The sequence below is a fragment of the Xylaria bambusicola genome, assembly GCF_022495145.1.
Source record: "Xylaria bambusicola strain CBS 139988 unplaced genomic scaffold F5B22scaffold_11, whole genome shotgun sequence".
NCBI lineage: Eukaryota > Fungi > Ascomycota > Sordariomycetes > Xylariales > Xylariaceae > Xylaria > Xylaria bambusicola.
In genome coordinates, this window is record NW_025953564.1 from 428,873 (window position 1) to 443,764 (window position 14,892).

Genomic DNA, 14,892 nt, shown 5'->3' on the forward strand with positions numbered 1-14,892 from the left:
TATTTGTTCAACCATATCAAATATGTGGTAGCAGAAAGTCAGGTACCGACTTGGCAACTGATGATCTCATATGAATGGGTCTTACCTGAAGCGTGGGTTTGGAGTTTTTTAAGTATGATTCTGTGGGTGAGGCCGGCTGTCAGCTATAATAACAGAGGATCGATGGCCTAAATGCTCCAAAGATTACATGCCGGTAGGAGTTAGTTTAGATACGAGCGAGTCGGTAGGTAGTGAGATCAAGAAGCTAGAGAAAAGCTAGAGAAAAGCTAGAGAAAAGCTAGAGGCGGTCCGCATGCGTTCAGAGACCTTGCGGTTTTCTTCTCGTTGTGACGTGAAGTTTCTAGAACCGTTGTAAGTAGCGTAGGCGCTAAAAACACTCCCCCGACAGAGCAGGCGTGTCTCTAAAAGACCGGAGGGGTAAGCAGGCTAGACATGAAGAACTTGTCCGCCCTGTCTCTTCTCCCACTTGGGTACTTGGTCTTTATTGGGCACCTCTGTGTTTTTTTTTCCTACGCCATATTTAAAAAAGAATCGTTCCTCGACCCTGCCGTGCTAGGTAGTGACTACATTAGAAAGCGTCTCAAGTACGCCTGACGACTGGTTATAGACCCCTCCACCCCGCCCTTGCCTCACCGCCCGAGTCTCCTTCTGACAACTGGCCTGCTCTGCTCTGCTCTGTTGTTTATTACCTGCCGACCTCGTCTCGAGTTTTCGCCTTTAGAAATACTTCCCTCGCACCAACCCCGGCCTGAATCCCGTGCAACCAAACTACTCCCACTAGTTACATATTTCCAGCCAAGATGAGCGTCGTTGGTATGTGTTCTCCGAGCCCGGACGTCCTTTGCGCCTTCGTTTGTTTATATGCGTTCATATGTCAACTAATGCCGATCTTCTCCAGGTGTCGATTTCGGAACGCTCAACACAGTTATTGCTGTCGCGAGAAATCGAGGTGTCGATGTTGTGCGTAATGCCCCTTCGCTTCCCACTCATCTGCTTTAAACTTTTATACCCTGATGGCAAGGCTGACAGGTCATTTGTGGCTTAGATTACCAATGAGGTTTCCAACCGTGCGACCCCGTAAGTGCTGAACTCGTCCCGCATTGCTTCCTTTCGCTGACGATAGCCTCTAGCTCGCTCGTTGGATTCGGCCCTAAAGCCCGCTACATAGGCGAGCAGGCCAAGACACAAGAAATTTCTAACCTCAAGAACACCGTCTCTTGCCTCAAGCGCCTCGCTGGACGCGCCCTCAATGACCCCGATGTTCAGATTGAGAAGCAGTATGTCACCGCCAGCCTGGTAGACTGCGGTGGTCAGGTTGGCGCCGAGGTCAAGTACGGAGAGAATGACAAGGAGAAGTTCACAGCCACACAACTTGTTGCTATGTTTCTCAGCAAGGTCAAGGCAACCGCTGCTGCAGAGCTTAAGCTACCAGTGGCCGATGTTGTCTTGAGTGTGCCGCCGTGGTTTACCGATATCCAGCGACGAAGCATTGTTGACGCTGCTGAGATCGCTGGCCTTAAGCCTCTTCGGATTATGAACGATACCACAGCGGCCGCCTTAGGCTATGGTATCACGAAGCTAGATTTGCCTACTGAAGATCAGAAGCCACGCCGTGTCTGCTTTGTAGACATCGGCCACAGCAACTACTCATGCTCTATCGTTGAGTTCAAAAAGGGCGAACTGACCGTCAAGTCGACTGCATTCGACCGTCACTTCGGTGGTCGCGACTTTAACCTGGCATTAGTCAACCACTTCGTCAAGGAATTCAAGGGCAAATATCACCTCGACATTAAGCCCAACAGCAAGGCCTGGGCTCGTATCGAGGCTGGCGCCGAGAAGATGAAGAAGATTCTGTCCGCTAACCAACAAGCACCCTTAAACATTGAGTCTCTTATGGACGATGTTGACGTGAATTCCATGGTAACAAGGCAGGAATTCGAGGCCCTCGTCGAGCCTCTCCTGAACAAGGTTGCGGGCCCGTTGGAGCAGGCCCTTGCCGATGCCAAGCTGACCAAGGATGACATCGACTACATTGAACTGGTTGGTGGTAGCACCCGTGTGCCAGCTATTAAGGAGAGAGTCCAGGCTTTCTTCGGCAAGGGTCTGTCGTTCACTCTCAACCAAGACGAGGCCATCGCTCGAGGTTGCGCCTTCGCCTGTGCTATTCTATCGCCCGTCTTCAAAGTCCGCGATTTCTCCGTTTCGGATATTGTTCACTACCCGATCGAGTTTTCGTGGGAGAAGGATGTGGATATCCCCGATGAGGATACAAGCTTGACTGTTTTCGGCCGGGGTAATATCCTGCCATCCACCAAGATTCTGACCTTCTATCGCAAACAACCCTTTGACCTCGAGGCCCGTTACTCGAACCCTGAGGACCTTCCCGGCAAGGTGGCCCCCTTCATCGGTCGATTCTCAGTTAAGGGAGTCAAGGCAGACTCTAAGTCAGAATTCATGATCTGCAAGTTGAAGGCCAGAGTCAATATCCACGGTATCTTGAATGTCGAGAGTGGCTACTATGTCGAGGACCAAGAGGTCGAAGAAGAAATTAAGGAAGACGGCGACAAGAAAGACGGTGATGTGAGTTTACCTTTCCTTCATAACGGCTTGACCCCGAGTTACGGGTGTCAACTGCTGTAGCCCTTAGATGCCATCGACTGACGTAGTGACTCCCTAGGCTATGGAGACCGACGACAAGAAGGACGATAGCAAGCCCAAGACACGAAAAGTGAAGAAGCAGGTTCGCAAGGGTGACCTTCCCATCGTTGCTGGAACTACATCTCTCGAAAACTCTGTTAAGGAGTCTTTGATCGAGAAAGAGGCAGCTATGATCATGCAGGATAAGCTGGTGGCCGACACCGAGGAGAAGAAGAACGAGCTCGAGACTTATATTTACGACATGCGAAACAAATTAGACGACCAGTATGCCGACTTTTCCAGCGAGGAAGAGAAGGATAAGTTGAGGGCTAAACTCACCGAGAGCGAGGTAAATCTATCATGTTTCCCATGCTATAGTCGATGCAGTATAATTGACTTTTTATTAGGACTGGCTGTATGAGGAGGGTGAGGACACCACCAAGGCCGTTTACATTGCGAAGATAGATGAGATCCGCGCCATGGCCGGTCCCATCACTCAAAGATACTTTGACAAAGTAGAGGCCGACCGCGAAGCGTTGCAGGCCAAACTTGATGCCGAGGCGGCGGCCAAGAGGGCGACCGAGGAGGAGGCCCGTAAAGCCGCTGAGGCGGAGAAGGGTCAGGGTAACAAAGACGAGGAGATGACAGATGCCGACGCCGCTAAACCCGAGGGCGACGAGGCTCAATCCTAGGTGTATATCCCCGACGCAATGGGTTGAGAGTGGCGCCATCTGCCCAACAACGGGTACAGTGCCCGAGACCAATACAGAATATCACAAAAGTAATGACTTGAAACGTGGGTAGGGGGGCCGGGGCACTGGATTTTTGACCATGATGAGTTTCGGAATATTACTTGCTGCTTCTCATCCCAACCGAATATTTGCGGTGTTAGAGATAGAATATCTACGGCCGCTTCCATTAGTACACGAGGCTGGCTGCAGACTTGAGATAGACTTTATCCGGATATGGGTATGTTCATAACTATATTTTTTGCGTTCCTGAGTGAAAGAGTATTGAGACTTTGAGTCAAGTTGTCCTATCCATGTGCCTTTCCTGCTGAGGTAGTTTAATGAGCTTAGGAACCTTATCTAGTAATTTGTAAGGCCCTCGAATATAGAGATGATAATTACTAATAATGAAAGCAAAATTATATGGAGTATGTACTATAGCTATTTATTTTATGACTGCCTGGTTAAGGTTGTTCTAGTTCTGTCCTCTCTTGCTCTCTCTAATCGTGTGTCTTCTCTGTATGGGAAGATAAAAGTCAAACACCAAGATCTTCCCATACATTCAACAAGCCAAAACCTAAGCAAAGAAAATGTTTCAAGCACAAACCCTGAAGCTGAACTCTAGCATATGAGAGGCTACTCTACATGATAACACCTAGTATACCTACTTTTCCTCCTCTCACCTTCATCTGATCTTAGGAATATAGAGTGTCACAAATTGCTCGAATCCAACAACATGCAGTCAAATAACAACCGGCCTCGTGGCCTAATGGCTAGGGCGCTAGATTTCGGTGCTGTCAGCAGTAGATTCTCTAGAGATTGTCGGTTCGAGTCCGGCCGAGGTCGATGTTTCTTTCTTCCGAATTGGTGTAGTGGCTAACATTTGACGCTCTCATGTCCCTGTCATCTGGGATAAGTGGTACCGTCAAGCCCGGGGTTCGATTCCCCGATTCGGAGTTTAACTTTTGTCCAGCTTGCTTACCTTCCCTCCTGACTTTGAGTCATCCTTTTCATAGTGTATTCAATTGGTGGTTATTTTACTTTTGCTTGGTTGGTTCAGTTCATTGGGAAAGTGAAACTTAACCTACCTAGGTACTTAATTAAGTTAAACTAAACCTGTATATCTCTCCATATACCAAGGTTTCCTGAGCAAACTTGGAAGAGGTAGGTTGTAAGGCAATACCTATCGCAATTCAACTACTATATTTACCTATCTATCTGCTACAGATTATACCTTCTATTAGGAATTCTACTATTTATCTACCTACCTAAGTAGCCAGTTAATTCAATTCAGTTTATCCAATGAAAACCCTAACATAAGGTTGCTACTGCTCTGAGGCTTGGAACATGAAAGTATATACCCAAGAATGTGCTTATCGACAAGTGCGATAAGAGGGTCACCCCGCTATCATTACTCGCTTAAGTTTCTATCGATACCCGCTGCCTCGGACTTTTGAGAATTCAAGGCGTCAAGGTTCCGGCAAAAGTTAAGTTAGTGTAGGTACCACGACTCCCCCCGCCATGTGCTTCACAAAAATAAATAAAATTGTCTTATCCACTGAAATGTCTGCATAAACGTGGGCAACCCACCGGCAACTCCCCGCAGCGTCATCATCAATCTGCTAGCTACCTGCCTTACCTTCCCGCCCACCAAGACTACCTACCACCAAGTATCTACCTAGTCCCCTAGGTACCTATACTTACCTGTACATACCCATAGTGTGGACAGCCCCGCCTAGGCTAGGTTACTTAGGTATCCCAGGCCCTCTCTCGCCTCACTGCATCTAGTGAGAGCAAGCGCTACCAACTTTTTCTCTTGCCTCTTCTTGTGCCTGTCTTGTTGGCCTAAGGTTCGGAGATAAGAAACCCTACTTGTTGGAAGACAACTAGGTCAGGCAATGTCTAGGGATTCTTCTGGGATATGATAGAATAGACCTACCACATTCCTACCTCTTACCCATCCTTGATCATCTCTCCGCCTCCTCTACGGTTGTCCAAACGCCGCACCTTTGTCACCCCTCCTTGTCTTGCCTCCTCTACCAGGTAGGCGACTTGTCGATATTTTTTAAACACGACACGGCCGAGAATATATATCACGTTCGAACACCTCTACTAGAATCTATCTACTCCGCTTCGCTGCGTAGTGCGACTAGTAAGACGCCGCAATCTCCTCAAACCCTGTCTAGCCACGAGTCCAGAAAGCAAAAGCCATCAAGATGCCGCCGAAAAAGAAGGGAGGAAAGAAGGCTGCCGACGACTGGGAGGCTGACCTTGGTGAGAGCATTGCACCCACTAATGGTGATGCCGCACCCGCCGCCGCTGCCGACACTGCCGGTGAACAGCCCGAGGAAGATGATGCCCCCGTTGGTGGCCTCATGGCTTTCCGCAAGAAGGCCATGGAGAGACGTAAGAAGAAGGGCTTGTCTGAGAACTTCGTGGACGGCGACTCGGCACAACCAGCTACCCCGGAACCCACTGACATCACCTCCTTCCAACCCCCCCAAGAGGCGACCGCCGAGGACGAATTTGCTCTGCCAGAGAAGAAGGGCAAAGGAGGGAAGCAGAATAAGAACCAGCCTGCTGCCAAAGCCACCCCCGCTGCAGCCGATGATGATGATGCCGACGGGGGTAGAATACTCACGAAGGCTGAGAAAGAGAAGCTGAAGAAGGAAAGGGAGAAGCAAAGGAAAAAGGAACAGGTCAGCACTATCACTATACCCCCAGATTGACTTCAAGCACTGACATTTGTTCTCTTGCCCAGGCCGCGAAAAAGAAAACAGCCGCACCTGCGCCTGCCGCGAAAGCCGCGGAACCCGCCAAACCTGCTGCCGAGGAAAAGAAAGAGGATCCAGCGTCAGCACCCGCTGCAGAGGCCCCGGGAAAGAAGGGTAAGAAGCTGCCGGCTCACTTGGCTGCCATCCAAAAACAACAGGAGGAATTACGGCGACAACGTGAAGAAGCTGAGAAAGCTGCCGAGCACGAGAAAACCCGCCTCGCGGAATTAGAGAAACAAGAAGCCGAAGAGGTCAAGCGAAAGGAGGAAGAAAGGGCTCGCAAGAAGCAGAAAGAAAAGGAGAAAATTGAGCAACTCAAGAAAGAAGGAAAATATCTCACCAAGGCCCAGAAGGAAGAGAAAGCTCGCAATGAGAGAAAGCTACAGCAGATGATCCAGGCTGGCCTCCAGGTTGGACCCTCAGATGATGGCGAGGAGAAGAAGAAAAAGGTTACCTACGACAGCAAGAAGCGTGGCAAAAAGAATGAGCAGAAGGTTGTCATCCACCCCTGTAACTTTTCCTTGAGAGCTGCTTTCACTAATGGTTTGCAGGTTGATGAAGAGAAACTTCTAGCCGAAGCTGCCGAGAGGGCCAGATTACAAGCTGAAGCTGCAGCTAAAGAGGCTGAAGCTAAGGCCGCTGCAGAAGCCGCCGCGCAAGCTGCTGCTGACGAAGCTGCTAAGAAAGCTGCTGCAGAGGACGAGATCGAGGATGATTGGGAAGCAGCCGCAGCTTCGGGTGACGATGTCAAAGACAGCTGGGACGCCGATTCAGATGAAGAGGCTGCAAAGGAACCCGCCAAAGAATTACCCTCACGGCCCAAGGCCAAGGCAGCAGCCGAGTCTAATTCCGAGTCAGAAGAGGAGTCTTCTGAGGACGAGGAACAATCAGCAGCTCGTGCCGCTGTGGCTCAGCGCAAGAAGGAGGCAGCCGAGCGGAGGGAGAAAGCCCACCAGGCTGCTTTGGCTGCTAGATCCAAGGAGAACCTTCGTAGCCCCATCTGCTGTATCTTGGGTCACGTCGATACTGGCAAGACAAAGCTGCTAGATAAAATCCGGCAAACCAACGTCCAAGAAGGCGAAGCAGGTGGTATTACACAGCAGATTGGTGCTACATATTTCCCAGGTTTGTCGCAATAAGTTCCCTCGATAACGGCTATCGACTAATTTTTCCCCACTAGGTGAGGCTATCAAGCAAAAGGTCGCTGTTGTCAACACAGATGGAAAGTTTGAGTTGAAGGTACCCGGTCTTTTGATTATTGACACACCTGGTCACGAGTCTTTCTCCAATTTGCGCTCCAGAGGTTCCTCGCTTTGCAATATTGCTATTCTAGTTGTCGATATCATGCACGGTCTCGAGCCCCAGACACTTGAATCGATGAAGTTACTCCGTGACCGGAAGACACCGTTTATTGTGGCACTGAATAAAATTGATCGTTTATACGGTTGGAAGAAGGTCGACAACAACGGATTCCAAGAGAGTCTGGCTCTTCAAAGCCGTGGTGTACAGAACGAATTCAAGAATCGGTTGGAGCAGACCAAGCTCGCCTTTTCCGAGCAAGGATTCAATGCCGAGGTTTTCTACGAGAACAAGTCCATGGCTCGATACGTCTCATTGGTGCCCACCTCCGCTCACACTGGAGAGGGTATCCCGGATATGTTGAAGCTCATTCTACAGTTAACACAAGAACGCATGGTCGGTTCGCTCATGTACCTCTCAGAAGTACAAGCCACCGTTCTTGAAGTCAAAGCTATTGAGGGTTTTGGTATGACTATCGATGTTATCTTATCTAACGGCATTCTTCGAGAAGGCGATCGAATAGTCGTGTGCGGTGTCGAAGGAGCTATCACTACAAACATCCGAGCTTTACTTACTCCGGCAGTCATGAAAGAGCTGCGTGTCAAGTCACAATATGTACACAACAAGGAAGTGAAGGCAGCTATGGGTGTCAAGATCAGTGCACCTGGCCTCGAAGGCGCCATTGCCGGCTCTCGACTGCTCGTGGTCGGACCTGATGACGATGAAGAAGAATTAGAGGAAGAAGTTGAAGCAGATCTGAACAAGCTGTTCAGCCGTGTTTCGACTTCAGGACGTGGTGTCAGCGTGCAAGCATCAACCCTTGGTTCACTCGAAGCCCTTCTCGATTTCTTGAAGGATTGCAAGATTCCCGTGGCTAATGTGGGTATCGGCCCTGTGTTTAAGCGTGATGTAATGCAGTGTGGTACGATGTTGGAAAAGAATCCGGATTACGCTGTCATGCTCTGTTTCGATGTCAAGGTCGATAAGGAGGCGCAGGCTTATGCCGAGGAGAACGGAATCAAGATTTTCACTGCCGACATCATTTACCACCTGTTTGACGCCTTCACGAAACACATGGCGGAGCAACTCGAGAAGAAGAAGGAAGAGTCTAAGCTTCTCGCCGTCTTTCCCTGTGTCCTCAACACCGTAGCAGTCTTCAACAAGACCAACCCGATTGTTGTGGGTGTCGATGTAGTCGACGGTAGTCTCCGTGTTGGCACGCCCATAGCTGCTGTGAGGCAGAGTGCCACAGGTGGCAAGGAGATCGTTAGTATGGGCCGAGTGTAAGTTTTTTCTAAATTGTAGCAGAAACTGTGACACCCGTCACTTGAAGGTCAAGAACTGACAATACATGTGCAGATCGTCAATTGAAAGAGATCACAAGCAGATCCCAGTCTGCAAGAAGGGCCAGCCCTCAGTAGCCGTCAAGATTGAGATGGGCGGCCACCAGCCAACGTACGGCCGACAGCTCGAGGAGTCTGATACACTATACAGTTTGATTTCGCGCGCGAGCATCGATTGTCTGAAGGAATTCTATAGAAAAGAGGTCACGAACGACGAGTGGCAGCTTATCATCAAACTTAAGCCCCTGTTCGATATCAACTAAGGGTCCGTGCGTACCTAACCTACCTAAGTTTTAACCAAAATAGATGGAACAGATACACATAGCTCCTACTTAGTATCTTTTGATGGCATTTCACCACAGCGATAATGGGTTGTACAACTTCAGCGCTGTATTGCTATGGCTTTGATTCCGGACGGCTACGGCTAGCATGCGCTCGGCTACCTACTCAGGTAACCAGGCATATGACATCAATCACATGTATTTATGAGTGGATGACAGACACGGACAAAAGTGAGATTCGGGGGGTGTGGGTTTGTTACGGATAGTCATTTTTTAATTGAATTCTATTGCATGCATATAACTAACTAACTACTCCATTTCTCTGTCGTTTCCTATCTTTATTTATTCCCGTTTTTAGTTTTTCAATTTGATCAGAGGGGAATATGCGTTGTTTTAAAGGGGTGGTCCTTTTTATCTGATTGATTCTATTTACTGTTCCTATATACTCCGTATTATATATTTATGTGCCTTGAAGACGGCTTATGTTAATGAGGTGAGATTAAGCCTGTTTTGTAACTCGTCGTATTATTTGTATATATATAAGCTATGGATAGGTAGATGAACAGTCTTGTTCGGGCTGATTAGGATCCCATGCGTGTGTGTGTGTTTATTAGTGCTTGAAGTTAAGAATCTGCGCATCGAGCAAAAAGTCTTCATAGCCATACATACATGCATACATACATACGTACAAATAAATGGACATAACATACACGCGGCCCCCTTTCAATCTTTAGTTTTTCAATTCCTCGCCGCTATGGAGGGATTAACAGAGTATGTGAGTCAGCATGACTGGTTAACTTAGTTGATCTGGTATTATCCTGGAGTACAGAAATAAATAATATGCACGGTTACACTTATGTCTACCTATATCTGGTAAGATGTGAATGAACATAGAAAGAAAGTGGGCGGCGTGGTTACGCCACTTTGGATAGGTAGATTATATACCCGAGGTAACGAATTATTTAACGGTGACAGCTTGTTGTGCGGATCCTTCCTGCTCTGCTCTCGCTTCCTACCAAGTACGTTTTTCTATACATCATCTAGGGAAATTAGAGATATCAATTGCGGCCAATTCGATATGCCTAGCACTCGTAGGTAGAATGCCCTACGCTACGCGAATATCGGGAAGCCGAACGAGTTGGGCTCGTTGAAACGCAGGTTCTGGTTCAGACTTGAAATCTGCTTGATCTCGTCGTCGGTGAGGCTGAACGTGGCGGACTCGAGGTTCTGCTTCAGCCTATCGACGTTGTTGGACTTGGGGATCACTGCGATGTTTCGCTGTGTGCTCTGTAAGAAAAACTCGATTATTAGCAAGATTGTTGTTTCTTCATGGACAATATAGCGGGGATAAGGGAGGGATTACTTACCCAGCGTAGCAATACTTGGCTAGGCGTCTTGCCGTGCTTCTCCGCGATGCTCTTGACAACGTCTACCTCGAATAGGGGCTGGGCGTTGACGGCGTCTACGTTGTTCAGCTCGATGAAGCTCTGGGGTCCGAAGGACGAGTAGCCGGTGACTAGGATGTTGTTCTTCTGCGCGAGCTGGACGAGCTGCGGCTGCGTCAGGTACGGGTGATGCTCGATCTGCAGAGCCGACACGGGAACCTTGGCGTATGATAGGAGGTCGTAGAGCAATTGGGCAGAGAAGTTGGAGACGCCAATGCTCCGGACGAAACCGTTGGGGTTTTCAGGGGTCTGCACCATGTCCTCTAGGGCCTTCCACGTCTCGGCAATGGGCACCTTGGCGAGAGGCGTGACCTTGGTTTGCTCGGCGTCGGTCCAGAAGCAAGGGTAGCGGAGCTTGTCAAAGGGGATGAACTCGAGAGAGATGGGGAAGTGGATCAGGAACAGGTCGAAGTAGCCGATGCCCCACGCCTCCAGCTCGAGCTTCGCCATCTCCAAGGCGTGCTCGCGCTTGTGGTAGTTGTTCCATAGCTTTGTGGTGATGAAGAGATCTTCGCGCTTCACGAGGCCCTCGTCGATGGCGCGGCGAACACCCTCGCCGGCCTCCTTGCTGTTTGTGTAGTCCCATGCGCCGTCGATGTGGCGGTATCCAAGCTTGATGGCGTTGTACACTGGGTTTTTGGCGTCATGTCAATATAGCTCTGTCGTAGTTCTGGATACCGCTATCTCATGTGTCATGGGGATTTTGGATAGATAGATGGATGTACACACCTTGGTTGGCACATGTCTCGCGAGGAACCTTCCAGATACCGAAGCCGACGAGCGGCATGGACTACAGCGCAACATATGTGTGTTAGTCTAGGCACTGTGACAGTCACTACGATGAGCGGTGATAACCCACATAGCCAGAGGCAAGCTTATAAGTAGGAACCTGGTCCGCCATTATGTTATTCGAGCAAATGTAATTCTCAGGTATCCTTCTGCAGTCAGTGATGGTATGAGAAATAGGAGCGTGTCAAGCAGGGAACATTGATGAACCCCTCATATATATATTAGTAGAAAAGCAAAAGCAGGTACCTAGGAGGAGGGGTCGAGCTGTGTGGGTATACACACTACACTATACTGCCTACATCACACTAGATCCGATGACGTTCAAACAGCCACAGCTGTCTTCAAGCTTCCAAACTTGGTTTAAGCGTAACGAGAGTGTCACGGTTTTATTCGACTACCTGCTACACCCGTACTCGAGAGGCGGGGTGGGTTTTGGCGCTTGGGTGCTTCCATGAGGTAGCACCACAGATCAAAGCCCGCATGCTGTACCAACCAACTACTTACCGAGGTTAGACACTTGGGGAATCAATTACAGTAGTAGATAAAATGAAGGATACCTAGAGGAGTACTAAAAAGAATCAAATAGAAAGGAAATCATTTTAAAAAAAAAAAAAAAAAAAAAAAAAAAAGGACGCCAGTATCCTCAAGCCCTATCTGCCCTGTGATAGTCCGTCCCACCTCGGCGAGCATTGACCCAAGCCCGGGGCCCCTCAATCTCCTGTAAGTACCTGCCGAGTCAGTCAACGGGATCTTTTATTTCAAGTACCCCACGGCGCGTCACGTCATAAGTACCTCTATCGCAACCGCGTCTCGAATCGATGGAATACCTAGATATATATTCTTCACACTCACTTGGCATAGAATAAGTCACGGGAAGAGCCATGGCCCTCCCACTCTCGTCGGGCCTCGTGCCGACCGAGGTCGCCTTCCTCTGCGAAATGGAAATGATCACCATAGTGCCGCGCCAGAGACTCGAATCCATACCCATGCTCAGCGTACGATACATGCCTCTCTCTTCCAACCCCACCACCCCGCCCGCCATACTTTGTAGTACGATGCGATGCGATCAAATGCGATGCGATTAAATGCCACTCGGTTGAATTGCTCCAATTCGTAATCTACACTGTCCTCACATCTCACGTAACAAAGGACCGAGTCAATTGAATGACCAACGAATCTAACCATTTCATAAAAAACAGGGTAAAACCCCAGCCCTCCGACCCCCCCGGCGCGCCGACCTACCCCTCTGGCTCGCCCTGCTCCTCAAGAAACAGCGCCGCGCCAACATCGTGCCACCCCCCTGGCTCCTCAGCGCCTCGCTCCAAGAACTCGTCAACTTGGAAACGAACGTGAACCCGGAGGGATTCAGCGAGCCACCGCCGCCGCCGATGCGGTCCGACGGGAGGGGCGTCGCCAGACCGTACGCTACCATGACGAGCAGGACGGGGGACGAAGACGGAGACACGAAAGAGCTAGTATTATCCTCGCCGTTCCTCCCCAGCTGCACCCAGGACGCGCCCTCGGGCTATCTACCGTTCCACTGGCTCGAGATCGCCGAGACCCTGCTCGCGCATGCCGCCGACGATATCCCGAATGCGCCCGACGTCAGGGCCCTGCTGCGAGATCTGCAGGAGGTAAGAGCCGCGAAGCTACGGGCGAGCACGCGGCATCTCGAGGGCGGAGGTGGAGTTCTGAAGTTGAGGGGTGTGGGCGCTATGGAGCTTGCTGAGAGCAGGGGATTTGTCTTGAGCGTTGTGGATGGGGTGCGGAAGCTCGGTGCGAGTATTGAGGCTGGACGGCGCGAGGAAGAATTGGAGCGCCGTGAGGGTGGAGGTGGTGATGAGAGCGATGATGATATGGAGTTATAATAAGAAAATTGGGGAGGCACGGATGTACCGGTTGCATGAATGGATATGAACACGGCGTTTTGATACCACTTTTCGGCTATAGGGGTCGGCGCATCTATATATTCTCTCCTAAAGCATTTATGTTGCTGGATAAATAAAAGAACTGGACTTACACCCATGCTAAAATTACAAATATACAACAAGTCTACAAAGATCGCTCAGGGGTTTTCGTAAACACTTCAAAACGCAACTTTTATTGACGAAACCAATTCTCGCTAGCACAATGATTCGAAACGCCATCCCTTATGCCTGTACCCATGATGTACCGAAACCTATACCAATACCGAATATGCAGCATCAACCGGCTATGCAAGATTTAAAAAAAAACAAAGAGCTCACCAAGCATGCATACCTACCTCCTAACACATAGGTACTCAACAAACTCACCTCTTAGGAAACTGCATACGCGTCCCGTCGTCGAAGAATCTATAATCTATCGGTTTCTTCCCCACGCGACTCGCCTCGAGGATAGCTATGTCATAGAACTGAAGACAAATGCCTCGTCGTCGACACCCGCCGCCGCCAATGAACAACGCTGTCACCAGATATTTGCACAACACATACGCGGAGACTAGTGCCGCGGCGCTGAGGAAGAGTACGAGGATCGTACGGAGGGTGTACACGGGCCAGAAGCTGAGTTCGTGACCGATTGGTCGAGGAGTTTCGCCTTTGTGTTGTGTTAGTTATCGTGTGTTGCAGTTGGGTATAAATGGCCATGGTTAGGAGAAAAGGGGGTAAAGGGGGAAGGGGGGGTAAAAGAACTTTGAGTGTACTAACCTTGATAACCATCATCCGAGCCTAGCTTAGTACCAGTACCAGTATCAGTATCAGTGTCAGTATCAGTATTAGTATCAGACTCAGACCCAGACCCAGAACAATCCTCCTCCTCATCATCATCCAAACCAACCCGCGACATGTATTCCCGAATATACCTCGCCCCAAAAGCCCCCAACCCCCTGAAAAACCCCCTCCAGAAACGCACAGCCCAGAGCAGAAAAGGCGAATCGACAAGCTCCTCCGTAAGCCAGACATCTCGCAGCACAAGATGCAAGACCCGCATCAGCGCCACCAGTCCCCCCATCCAGTCCCCGAGGACCTGCACCCCGCCGATGAACTCGCACAGGAGGCGGTCGCGACTCGCGAAAACCTGCGCCCCGTTGACGAACCCGTCGAGGAGCTCGAGGAACTCGTACCGGAGATACTCTTGTTTCGCGAGAGCCCACAGGAGCGCCGGCACGCCGATGACGCCCGGCACGGGGATTTTGACCGTGAAAAGCCAGTAGAACGCGTAACTCAGGCATGACTTGAGGGCGCGCAGGACGCGGTCCCAGACGTGTAGCAGGAGCTCTATTGGGGACTCCATTGGTATTTATTGGTGATGATGGTGGGGGTTTCGTTTAGGATGGATAGTGGTGTGGTGTTTAGGAGGTTGATGAGATAGGCCTGCTATACGATGTCTGGGAGTTTGTGGGTGAGTATCTTGACTGATATATAGATTATGAAGAGGGAGTGGGTGGTTGGGTGGCTGTGTGCTTGAGCTATATGCTGTATATCTTCTTTGTGCAGGCAAGACAAACGGGTGTTTCGCGAACAATGCTTTTATTTATCTAATGACATAATTGTTCAATCTCTATCAGCATCAATTAGAAGAGATCTTTTTGAGCAAGTTAAGCTCAATAATGTCTTTAT

General features: G+C 49.7%; 5 protein-coding genes and 2 non-coding genes across 7 annotated transcripts; 5 read left to right on the plus strand and 2 right to left on the minus strand.

Moving 5' to 3' along the window:
• The first annotated feature begins 451 nt into the window (after positions 1-451).
• F5B22DRAFT_598473 (heat shock protein Hsp88) lies at positions 452-3,778 on the plus strand. Its single transcript, XM_047974366.1, has 6 exons — positions 452-813; positions 899-960; positions 1,046-1,077; positions 1,131-2,580; positions 2,678-2,986; positions 3,045-3,778. The coding sequence occupies exons 1-6, from the start codon at positions 801-803 to the stop codon at positions 3,327-3,329; spliced, it is 2,151 nt and encodes a 716-aa protein (XP_047832823.1). The 5' UTR covers positions 452-800; the 3' UTR covers positions 3,330-3,778.
• A 342-nt stretch (positions 3,779-4,120) lies between these two features.
• F5B22DRAFT_t76 lies at positions 4,121-4,211 on the plus strand. Its single transcript has one exon. It is a non-coding gene; the product is annotated as a tRNA-Arg (tRNA).
• Positions 4,212-4,223: 12 nt separating this feature from the next.
• Positions 4,224-4,322, plus strand: F5B22DRAFT_t77. Its single transcript has one exon. It is a non-coding gene; the product is annotated as a tRNA-Glu (tRNA).
• Positions 4,323-4,865: 543 nt separating this feature from the next.
• F5B22DRAFT_598476 (uncharacterized protein) lies at positions 4,866-9,557 on the plus strand. The gene is made up of 5 exons (XM_047974367.1): positions 4,866-6,064; positions 6,127-6,633; positions 6,691-7,264; positions 7,320-8,721; positions 8,798-9,557. Exons 1-5 carry the CDS (start codon positions 5,582-5,584, stop codon positions 9,042-9,044), a joined length of 3,213 nt encoding a protein of 1,070 aa, XP_047832824.1. The 5' UTR covers positions 4,866-5,581; the 3' UTR covers positions 9,045-9,557.
• On the minus strand, positions 9,558-11,925 carry F5B22DRAFT_598479 (NAD(P)H-dependent D-xylose reductase). Its single transcript, XM_047974368.1, has 5 exons — positions 11,543-11,925; positions 11,367-11,442; positions 11,237-11,297; positions 10,430-11,136; positions 9,558-10,349 (listed from the first exon to the last, which is right to left on the minus strand). The coding sequence occupies exons 2-5, from the start codon at positions 11,406-11,408 to the stop codon at positions 10,173-10,175; spliced, it is 987 nt and encodes a 328-aa protein (XP_047832825.1). The 5' UTR covers positions 11,409-11,442; positions 11,543-11,925; the 3' UTR covers positions 9,558-10,172.
• On the plus strand, positions 11,899-13,355 carry F5B22DRAFT_598493 (GINS complex, PSF2 component). Its single transcript, XM_047974369.1, has 3 exons — positions 11,899-12,016; positions 12,158-12,291; positions 12,496-13,355. The coding sequence occupies exons 2-3, from the start codon at positions 12,178-12,180 to the stop codon at positions 13,162-13,164; spliced, it is 783 nt and encodes a 260-aa protein (XP_047832826.1). The 5' UTR covers positions 11,899-12,016; positions 12,158-12,177; the 3' UTR covers positions 13,165-13,355.
• A 231-nt stretch (positions 13,356-13,586) lies between these two features.
• On the minus strand, positions 13,587-14,566 carry F5B22DRAFT_644555 (uncharacterized protein; the record flags this gene model as incomplete). Its single annotated transcript, XM_047978442.1, has 2 exons — positions 13,587-13,870; positions 13,981-14,566. 2 exons carry the CDS (start codon positions 14,564-14,566, stop codon positions 13,587-13,589), a joined length of 870 nt encoding a protein of 289 aa, XP_047832827.1.
• Positions 14,567-14,892: the final 326 nt, after the last annotated feature.

Bases quoted from the DNA above. Each gene is read 5' to 3' on its own strand.
- F5B22DRAFT_598473 (XM_047974366.1), top strand. The intron at 2,581-2,677 runs GTGAGTTTACCT...GTGACTCCCTAG, and splicing joins GCGACAAGAAAGACGGTGAT to GCTATGGAGACCGACGACAA. The intron at 2,987-3,044 runs GTAAATCTATCA...ACTTTTTATTAG, and splicing joins CTAAACTCACCGAGAGCGAG to GACTGGCTGTATGAGGAGGG.
- F5B22DRAFT_598493 (XM_047974369.1), top strand. From the start codon at position 12,178: ATGGCCCTCCCACTCTCGTCGGGCCTCGTGCCGACCGAGGTCGCCTTC. The intron at 12,292-12,495 runs GTACGATACATG...CATAAAAAACAG, and splicing joins AATCCATACCCATGCTCAGC to GGTAAAACCCCAGCCCTCCG.
- F5B22DRAFT_598479 (XM_047974368.1), bottom strand. From the start codon at position 11,408: ATGGCGGACCAGGTTCCTACTTATAAGCTTGCCTCTGGCTAT. The intron at 11,298-11,366 runs GTGGGTTATCAC...GTTGCGCTGTAG, and splicing joins ATAAGCTTGCCTCTGGCTAT to TCCATGCCGCTCGTCGGCTT. The intron at 10,350-10,429 runs GTAAGTAATCCC...TTTTTCTTACAG, and splicing joins GCCAAGTATTGCTACGCTGG to AGCACACAGCGAAACATCGC.
- F5B22DRAFT_598476 (XM_047974367.1), top strand. From the start codon at position 5,582: ATGCCGCCGAAAAAGAAGGGAGGAAAGAAGGCTGCCGACGACTGGGAG. The intron at 6,634-6,690 runs GTTGTCATCCAC...AATGGTTTGCAG, and splicing joins GCAAAAAGAATGAGCAGAAG to GTTGATGAAGAGAAACTTCT. The intron at 7,265-7,319 runs GTTTGTCGCAAT...TTTCCCCACTAG, and splicing joins TGGTGCTACATATTTCCCAG to GTGAGGCTATCAAGCAAAAG.